Consider the following 11,122-nt stretch of genomic DNA (forward strand, 5'->3'; position numbering starts at 1 on the left):
ATAAATCTTAACTAGAAAATACAGCCTTAGTTTATGAACATACGATTAAATTTAATTTTACGCAAGTAAATGTTACTATGTTAAGTAATACGAGATAAATAATAAAGTAATGGGAAAAGTAAATATATATACAGGGGGTGCAAAAAAAAGCCACACTCAATTTTTTAATAAAAAAACAAACAAAAAATGTTTTAAACTCATATAATAAAAGTAATTCATTCAACATTGACAATTTTTATAGAAATATATTTTTATTGTACATTGAAAGAATTACTGTACAATGAAAAGAAATTAGGATTAGTAATGTATTTTTGAAGTTTTAGCTGTATTAGTACATAATTGCCAATCCTTTGATTTTTATGACTTTAGCGCATTTAGAAGACATACTATCTACAAGTCTTTTAAAGTAGCCTTTTGGCAAAGCATTTCAATCAGCGAGAAGAATTTGGACCAGTTCATCTTCATTTGTTGCTCTACAATCTTGCAGTTCTCTATCCAATATAAACCAAAGATTTTCAATTGGATTTAAATCAGGAGACTGAGCTGGTCAAAACATAAGTGGTATCAATTTTGATTCCAGATATCTTTTATTCAACCATGCTATATGTTTGAGATCATTATCTTGTTGGAAGATATATTTCTTATTATGGAAAAGTTCTATACTTGGTCAAAAAGGATTAACTAAGATTTTGTGATACAAATGCTGGTCCATGGTACCCTCAACCCGGTAAAGCTTTCCAACTTTGTATGCAGTGAAACAACCCCAAATATTATTCTTTTTGTCATGTTTAATGTTTGCCTTGCATTTTTGGGGTTGAACTTTTCCCCAATTAATTTCAAGGAATGAGATCGACCATTATAAAACAACTTAAAAGGAGACTTATCGCTCCAAATAACTTTAGCCCATTGTTCACATGTCCAATCTTTGTGCTCAATGCACCACTTTAATCTTTTGTTGCGATTGATTTCACTAACAAAGGGTTTTTATTTACTTCCCAGAAAAAAACTCACTTGATGCTTTTATTCGACGAGATATTTTCCATTTTGAGATATTAGTAAGTTTCAAATCCAGTTTTTTTTCAGAATATGTAAATTTACAATCTTTTTTAACAACCTTAAGAAAGTATCAATCTTCCTTTTTTGAATTTTTAAGTTTTCTCTCAGATTCAACAGACCTTTCTGCTGTACTAGTGTGTTTGTATTTCTTCACTAATCTACTATTAGTTGAGTTTTGTCGTTTAAAACATTTTCCAATGCTTCTGTGAGACTTTCCTTAGTCAGCAGCTTCAATAATTTGTCGATTCCTATATATGTTAGTTGTTTTCTAAAACATTAAATGTGTCGGTATTATTCCGTTTTTTACCTATTTTATTTATTTAAATATTAGTGTATATATAAACATACCTTTTTTGTCCTAAATTTTCCACTACCACATCCAATTTTTTTAGTTTTGCTTTATTATACATTATATTCTGAAAATCAAGAAAAAAATGTTAGTGTGGCTCTTTTTTTTTGCACCCTACTGTATATATTTTTAATTTTAAAATATATTTAAATTTATTACAAAAAATAAAATAAAAAGAAATACTTGTTACCATGTTTTATTATGTATATATTTTTTAAATACAAAGAGACCTCCACGTTATGTCGTGTCAGTCAAACAAAACCTTTGTTATTTTATAGTATTTGTTTCTTAATTCCCTTATTACTTTCTATTTGTTTTTTACTCCCTACATTAATTATAAATTAATATAGGGAGTGAAAAATACTTTAATATCTTATTAACAAGTAAAGAGAAAACTGTTATAAATTATATCATATATACTTCCGGGTCCTTAATACAAGGGGTTTAGGGTTTAGATTCTGATTTTTTTTTTAGTTTTGTGATGTAAGTTTGGTGTAGGGGGAAAAAATTCCAAAAATTAATAAACGTCCCCTCTAATAGGTAAAAGGTTACTACATCTGTTCAACATCATCTGTGGAGTAGTCCAAGATCATCTGTAAATTTTTGTCCAAGATTATCTGTATTTTTCTCTTACTCTAATAACATCGTCCAATATCATCTGAAAATTCAACGACCCCTAACAACGTCTTTAGATAGATGTAACTACATCTGGTAATTTTTCTCTAAGTCTCATGACATCTGGAAGAATTTTCTCCAGATGTAGTTACATCTGAAAAAAATTCTATACGTAACTATATCTTGTTAAAATAATGCGTTATTGATATTTTTTTTCCAGATGTAATTACATCTGAACGAAATCCTATATGTAACTACATCTGATTAAAATAATGCAGTATTAGTTAATTCATTTTAAAAATAGCTTCATCTTAAAATCTACAGATGTTATTACACTTAGATAATTTAAAAGATGTAACTACAACTGTAATTTAATTTCTGCACAGATGTTATTAGACACCAATGAAATTTCAGATGTTATTAGACATCAATCAAATTTCAGATGTTGGACAGATGTTATTATAGCTCATTATATATACAGGTGTTTGGAAGACAGTAGACGTAGAAACAATCTAAGGTTTAAAGGAATTGATGTAACGGAAGAAAAAACTTGGAGAAAAAAAATTCAAAACTTGGTTTTATAAAAGAAAATATACAGATAGAGTGAAGTTTGTACAGAGAAGAGAAAAAAAGCTCAAAAAGAAAAAGAAAAGTAGTAAAATTGTTGAACTGCGAAGATTGCAAAAGCATTTTGCTAAAATATAAAATAAGTAAGCAGCGGGACTAAAATATATTTATTAAAGAAGATTACAATAAAAGAACAACGAACATTCAAAAACAACTTTTTCCATTAACAAAGAACTGCAACTATCAGGTAATTTTGCTAAAGTGGAATACATTATGTTTATCATAGAGTCTTACTTAAAGGCTAACGTATTCTGGGTATATTGGCAAAAGGCGTTAGGTCAAAATTGGCAAATACGGAAATTACAGAGTTTACAACGTTCTGCAAACTAGCTAACTACGCTCAAATGAAAAAACGTCAAATGAACCATCATCTTTTCTTTGTTTATAAAAATACATTCAACTTTAACTCATAAAACGAGTATTTATTCAGGATTCTTAAATACACTCTTAACATTATGGTTTATTAAATGACAACATTAAATGCAATTTAATACAGGGCCGATAACACGGGTTTCGAAGAGGAGGGGTAAACAAAAGCAGATTCAAAGGGAGTTGGGGTATGTGGTCGTAGCCTTTCCCCCACCCCCACCCCCTCTTCCCCCCTTGTGACTATGTTATATTCTTTTAAGGTAAGAAAATATATCAGTAATCTTTATATGCATAAGTTATGCAGCATACTAATTTAGTTTTGTTGTAAAAACGCATTCGTACATTTTTACAAAATTTTTTGAACCATAATGCATTGTAACCTAATGTCTCTAAAACAGATGTTTGTAGAGATTGCACTGTAATTTATTCTTTTGTATCTGTTTATTTAATATAACCGGTCATTTATAATCATATTCAGTAAATTCCCGTTAACTCCAACCTCCAAGGGAACAAGAAAAACAGTTCGACTAAACGAATATTCAACTTAAGCGAAGTAAAACAATTGTTATCGCTTTTAAGGGACTATAGAAAATAGTTCGAGATAACAAAGTTCGAGTTAACGGTTTGTTCGACTTACCGGGAGTTAACTGTATTTATTTTGTTTTTATTTTTTAATTCTAAATTTAGTTTTCAAAATCTTAAGTGATATTTTAAATTTTTATGTGTTGCATGCCAAGTGTCATTTTAAAGTTTTACACAATTAACAAATGAGCAATGCCAATGGAGATAGTAAAACTAATGCAAAAAGAGTAAAAATGTAATAGCAACTACTGCAAAAAGAAAACAAGTCAATATTTCTACATATTTTAACGATAAACATTATCAAAACAGGTTAATAAAACATAAAACTTAATCATTTCGATACCGTGCACTTCTCAATTATCTAAAAATGAAAAAAAATCTGCTTGTAGTATAGAAAAAGACGCTTTAGAACCTTTAACTTTCATTGAGGATATTGTATCTTATTTAAACTAAAAGTCTTTAAATCAGAATAAAAAATATGGATATTGCCTGGATCTGATTTTATTTATCCTTTTTCAAAACATGTTGAAAAAAGGCAGAAAGGTAAAAGTCCTATGTTTCTATTATGAAGATGGTTTTGGGTAAAGCAATTTTGTTGATAACAAATAAAAATTAATAAAAAGGCGGTCTTAATAAGCTTGGTGTGGGTAGGTAAATTTTCCCAAAATTATTTAACGAGTATAAGTCCGCGTGAGAATGCGTAAAATCATATAAGGGTTGTCCATAAATTACTTCAAGCAGCTTTGACCATTTTTGACCACCATTGTAACGCTTTTGTGAAAAGTTCCGTACAAGCCTATACAAAACCACTAACTCCCCCCCCCCCTAATTTGTGACGTAATATAAAGATGACCCTTTATGTGAATTAAAATTTTATAGATAAAATACCGCTAAGTAAATTTTTGGGCTTTAATAACCCCTCCCCCCCTGATCCTTAGTGAGTGATAAAACCCACCCCCGGGGCACAATCATCAGTTTCTAAAAAAGTCCTCTATATCCTAGGCCGACAACTCCGGAAAGGGCATTGCCCCTCCCCATCCCTCACAATTTTTTCTCTAAAGACCTATTTTTTCTTATTTTTTATTTTTAAAGAAACTTCTACATATAGAAGACTTTTTTGAGGAATTGTGCCCCTCTACTTCGAAACCCGTGTCGTCGGCCCTGATATCTAGAAATTTCAAAAAAAAATAAAATAAAAGGGGCCCATTAGAAAAAAAAGAGGAGGAGGCACTCCCCCCCTCAAATAAAAAGAAAAACTTTCTCCCCATCCTCCCCGGTGTGGTCATCTCTGCAATATGATTATAAAAGTTTCACAAAACTTAAATGATTTCTTTAAACCGGGATTTTTGAGTTAACGTTTTTTGCAAATATGAACACGGTATTCTTCTATTACTAACATTTTAACAAGAAAGGTTAGCTTTAAACTAAAGATCTTTTTTTTTATGATCATTTTGTATTAAATAACATATATGAAAAAAGAAATTGTTATGTTATGTTGACGATGACTTATTGATGAGTGCCACCTTTCGTCAATCAAAAATCTGAATAAGTATTATAAAATTATATATATATATATATATATATATATATATATATATATATATATATATATATATATATATGTATATATATATATATATATATATATATATATATATATATATATATATATATATATATATATATATATAATAACGATAAAAACAAAAACTGTGTAAACAGGTTTTAAAAATTGCCGACATGGTTATCTTGATTCAGCATTTTAAATTTTATTGAAATTATGTTGTTCGAAAATGCTCATTTGACCGCAAGCCACGCTAGAATTAAATAGTTTTGAGCATATTTTGCAAAAAACATTAGTTCGGATTTATAAACTAAACATTTTTATAAAAAATTATTTATACTGTATTATAAAAAAAGTCCCACCCCCTCTTTTATTAAAATCCCCGTTTATCAGATCTAGACTGAAATTCCCCCCCTCCCTCCCTCCTTGTATTGAGGACTCGAAAGTAAAAGCATTAATTATAAAGTTTTTCTTTAAAAGCAAGACATGTTACGCGAATTTATGTTATTTATTAAATGAATTACTAAACTATTTATCACAACGTCTTTTATTATATTAATATTTATTATTATTAATATACCACACACAATATTAATACCCGATAAGTTAATAAAGTTTAAATAAAATAAATTTGTTTTGACGCATGATATTTTTTAAGTAAATAATGCGCTTTAAAATAAAATACCATCCGCACGATTATTAACGTAAGCTTTACGTCAGCGTTACACTATCAGGGAATCAGTGACCCGGGTATATATATTAGATTATAATATTATTAACGATAAAATCAATAATATCAAGAAAAACCTATAATAAAAACGCAGTTAAAAAAAATCAAACTAAAAGTGAATTAAATACCGAGAGTAAAAGAGGGTAGAATGAAGAAGAGGGTTGAATGAAATAGAGGATAGAATGAAATGGCTATCGCAATGGTTATTCTTTTGCTTTAGTTATTGAATAAACATTTTGAAAATATTTTTAGATCATGTTGTGGAGAATCGTTTTGTAATTAAGATAATATAAAATTTTGGCACAAAAAAAATATTTTTTTTCTATGAATGATTAAAATTTCGGTCGCCTAATAATTTTTTTTTTTTTGTTGAAAAAGGCATAAAACTCTCGAAAGTGAAATTTGCTGGCATTAGATTTAAAACGTACCCTTCTTAGACTTTTACGCCGGCCAAATATCTTTTTTCCAAATCAAATTTGCTATTTCCGGTAAAAAGTTATGAGTTAAAAACGGAAAAGGTGAATTACGGGGTTGAATAAAATACGCCAATTATTTGCCAATTATTATCGAATATTATCAAATCTATTCTAATATAAAAAATTCCTCGAAAAAAATTGCCCGCAAAAAAAAGTCGCGCTTGAAGCTGCTCAATCATTCTGCATACTAGTAAAAACTCTTTATCGGCGTATTAACGGCAGAGGTGAAACAATTAGCAGTGGTTCAAACACTAGACTGCCGCGACGTCATCACTTTAGTAACCTACTTTTTGCAACATCAAGGTCAACCTCGTACGTTTTCCAACGGTACACCAGGAAAAGATTGGTATAAGCTTTTCATCAACCAATGGAGTCATAAGTTAAGCATCAGAGCCGTAGGCTGTATTTCATTACTCAAAGCCGCTTCTTGCGCACAAGAAATAAAAGCGAAGTATTTCAAGAAAGATTTGATAAATATTACTGAAGTATTTTAAGAAGATTTTAGCAAAAATTTTTAAGAAGAGACTCAAACTCAACAAAGTAAGTATTAACACTTCATGTTATTTGTGGAACTTTGATAAAATTGGTTTCTATGGTGAATAAGGAAAGCAACACATAATTTGCAGACGTGGTGCTAAACGACCATTGAAATTGGTTGGCAACAATAAAAAAATCAGTTATATAGTTAGAAATTGCATCGATGATGCTGGTCATGCGCCATACAATATTTTTGAACCAAAAAAACGTCTGTACAAAAATTGGTGCTTATGTGGTTCAGACGAAGCTGTATACGCAACATCTCCGTCCGGATGGATGGAAGATAAAGAATTTATGCAGTAACTCACTGATGTGTACTTTCCCAACATTGTAAATAGTTTAGGTAATTTGAATTATAATTGAAATATAAGGTAAATAGTTTAGTTAATTTAAATAGGTAAATAGTTTAGTTAAAAGTTAGTTTAATCAGTTATTTATTTAATTGAGTAAATCAATCTTTAGTTATCCGTTTATAGGTGCTCGTATTTTAGTCGGGAATGAACACTTGACACATGTTACCTATAGGGTTGTACTTATTTGTATCGAAAGCAATATCTTGTTAATTTGCTTACCAGTTCATTTGTCACATATTCATCAGCCAATCAGATATTGGTGTTTATTGCCATGTCAAAAGAGTTTAGCGCAAATAACTTTAAGACTTTTATGCAGCGACAAAGTTTAGCAATTTGTCAAAAGAATGTTTTAGTTAAGCAAAACTTTTATCTCTTGTGAAGTTTTTGCCCGCACGGAAATAGTCATTGGATTTCAAAACACTGGTTTGCTTTCGCTCAAAATCAAAAAATCGATCAGTCTAAATTACAAATTACTAATACGTTTGAAACACTTTCATCTCAAACTAAGCTTTTATCATCTAAAACACTAGAATTTATGCCAGTGGCACCACCATCAACAGCACTAGCTGCACCATCTCATAAACTGCCTTTTGAATCTACACCAACAATAACTAGCATCAGCATACGTCATATAGCACCAGCTCTAAAACCAATTCCTCAGTCAAATGACCTACAACCAACTTGCAATATAACTTGGAAACCATAAATCAAATCCATTGCAAAATTAGAATCTGCTAAGGTTGAATCTCGTTATCGTGCTCGTCACTTTCCTACTCTTTCGGATTCTTTAGCTCTATAAATCTCAAGCCCGTTCTTGTATGCTGCTCTAAGCTTGCATTTCTTGTGCTAACTACTAAAATTAATTCTCGTGTTACTCGTCATTCAATTAAGTCTCATCCTTTTACTGTGACTGTTCCTAAGTGCTTTCAAAATTCTTGTTCGTCTAATTTTTTTCCTCGAACATCAATCTTTTGCAATTTGCTTCCTTCATTTTGTTTTCCTGATTCATATAATTTGCAATCTTTTAAGTCGTCTTTTAATCGTTATCTTGCTCTATAAATTTCATCTTTTCTCTTCCAGTGACTTCTAATTCTAGAATAAATAACTAATAACTCTAATAGAGGTTGATCAGTGTTTTCATTCCAACAGCCTTGTTGGAATGAAAAATGCTGAAAAAAAAAATCTCAGGTTGTTTAAAGGAAAATTCAAACAGAATTTAAAAAACAATTGCAAATCGGCCTAATTGGCCACGTGAATAAAAAAAAGCTATTCCTTTTACTCAGCGTTTTTGGAGTAATTGTTCAACTTTACTTTTAATTATTCATTCTTTTAATTATTTATCAGTTTAAAATAAGTATTATTTTAATTATAAACTAATATTTAAGTATTAATTTAATTAAGTATTCTTTTAATTACTTATCAGTTTGAATATTTTATTTTCCCCAAATATGACGGTAGAATATATAGTTTTTTGTTTTTGTTTTTTCAATTAAATGAAGTTTCTTAAAAACTTTATTAAAATAATTATTTTATTTTATTATATTTACATACACATTAAAATTCTCTACAACTTAAAAAAAGCCAAGAACTCATTTTAATTTAAATTTTTTTTTTACAATTAGCTTTGCAAATACTTAATTAAGAAAAAATTTCAAAAATTTGGAATAAGAAAATAATTGAACTTTTGTCTTTAAATATTTTTTTTTTTTAATTTTATCCATTGTTTTTATTTTAACGTTATTTACATAAATATTTAATCTTTCACTCCATTTTTACCCAAAAAAAAAAAAATGTTATTTCAATGTTGCTTAGAAATACTCGCCTAATAGTTGTTTTTTTTAATTCAAAAATTTTTAAAAATGTATGGCATACCCTACTCCCCATCATTCCTTATTAAATTAGCTATTTTTTCAAAGTCAAAAAAAAAAAAAAGTATAAAGAAACTCAAAAGGCAAGCAACAATTAGTCAAACGACGTTTGCAACAAACATTTTCTGTCTTTTTTAGTAATAGTCTTTGAGATTTAATTTATATCAATATCTAGTTTTTTTTAATTTATTTTAATTCCTTTTTTTTTTTTTTAAATACATAGCAAAAAATGTTATAAATAATTGTTAAATTATAAAAATATGAATTATATATTCTAATTTTAAAAACTCGTTTGACGTCCTTAAAAGATATTTTTGTTTGATAATATTTGTGGTTACTTTAATTCTACTAAATAATTTATTTACAATTATTGTTTATCTTATAATTTTTGTACCGACTAAGTGTATTTTTTGTACCGACTAAGTGTATACTTCCAGATGATAAGATAATAAATGAAAGAAAAACTGTTTTGATAAGAATAAAATACAGACTATTTTCCACTTTAATAAAAGACTGGACAAACATTTTACCTATTAACACAAATAAAGTTTAACTTGTTGTATTAATATTATCACGAACTTGAATAATAGATGAAATAATAGCAAACTACGGACAAAAACCCGTAAAAAATTGTTATTTAAACAACAGATAAAACAGATAATAAAAAAAGGGATAAAATTGTTAATGAAAATACATAAAATTGTTAATGAAAAGTTATTATATTGATAATTTACTTCAGAAAAACGTTTTACTTTAGCTACGTCGCTGAAGTATTTCAAAAAGTTAGAAAAAAAACAATTATTATTTATAAAGATAAATACATAGTTATTGTTTTGACCTTCCTTGAATGACGTATTCTAACCAACGTGTTTTTAAATCTAAAAATAACGGTTCTACTTTGAAATAAACGCTTTTAAGATATCAAAGCAGGAGTTTCAAAACTAAAAACTTTTTTATTTTTAGTTAAAAGTTACTAAATCATATTTCAATGGTTTTATTACCTTTTTTTTTTTAGTATTTTGTTCAAGTATGCACGAAAACGAACCGGTTTACGTAGTTGATATGAATAAAGAGGTTCAACGAGCAAAGTGGTTTAAAGAAGATTTAGAAAAATCAGGATGGAGAATGATCTTTACAAAACCAGGAGAAACGTTTTGGATAAAAACAATTTTGGCAGAAAAAATAAAAACAAAGATTCTCTATAAACTTACCTTGCCAATGCCAGGAGAAATGTTTGCAATGTTGTTACATCCTGAAAACTTGGAGACACGACGTGAATGGGATCATGCCTTTAAAGAGCATAAAATGTTAGAAAAACTTCCTAACGGCGGGTATATAACATACACTAGAGCAATTTTACCATGGCCTCTTGCCGATCGCGATTTTGTTTTGTTTGTTCCTCCTGCCAAAGAAATTGATTGGTATGGAAAAAAATCACTTTTTCTTGTACAGAAAAATGCAATACACGAACAAAAACCTGTTGACCAAGTTGCAGTACGAGCGACAAATGGAGGAGATTTTTGTGTTATCATTCCAGATATTAATCAGCCACATGAAAAATGTGAAATTTTTGGTCTTTCAAACAATAGTTATAATGGAAGTATTCCCGATTGCGCTACAAAGTGCGTGGTTGCAAACTCTGTTCCTCAACTATTGGATACGTTAATAAGCAATATGATAACTAAGTATAATCAACAGATTAATCATAAATAAACAGCAGATTAATCATAAATAAACAGCAGATTAATCGTAAATAAATTTGTTGTTTGTTTTGTTGTCGTAATTTACAGAATAATGTTTGATGAACTTTCTTTTTTTCTTATTAACTGTTAATTTCTTAACACACAAGGTGTTTATCATAAATTTTATCAAGTGCATCACGATACTATATGATAATAATATTTTACACAGTAACTGTGAAAAATATGTAACTCTTTTTTATATTTCGTTCATTTTCCTACTCTACTCCTACCCTATTCTAAACATTGATGTTTAA

At 28.7% G+C, this 11,122-nt stretch overlaps 1 protein-coding gene across 1 annotated transcript; it reads left to right on the forward strand.

Annotated features, from left to right (window-relative positions):
• The first annotated feature begins 6,838 nt into the window (after nt 1-6,838).
• Nucleotides 6,839-11,018, forward strand: LOC124813343 (uncharacterized). The gene is made up of 2 exons (XM_065809684.1): nt 6,839-6,908; nt 10,142-11,018. Exon 2 carries the CDS (start codon nt 10,156-10,158, stop codon nt 10,837-10,839), a length of 684 nt encoding a protein of 227 aa, XP_065665756.1. The 5' UTR covers nt 6,839-6,908; nt 10,142-10,155; the 3' UTR covers nt 10,840-11,018.
• The last annotated feature ends 104 nt before the right edge of the window (nt 11,019-11,122 follow it).

The sequence above is a fragment of the Hydra vulgaris genome, chromosome 11 (genome assembly GCF_038396675.1).
Source record: "Hydra vulgaris chromosome 11, alternate assembly HydraT2T_AEP".
Taxonomy (NCBI): Eukaryota; Metazoa; Cnidaria; class Hydrozoa; order Anthoathecata; family Hydridae; genus Hydra; species Hydra vulgaris.

Bases quoted from the DNA above. Each gene is read 5' to 3' on its own strand.
- LOC124813343 (XM_065809684.1), top strand. From the start codon at position 10,156: ATGCACGAAAACGAACCGGTTTACGTAGTTGATATGAATAAAGAGGTT.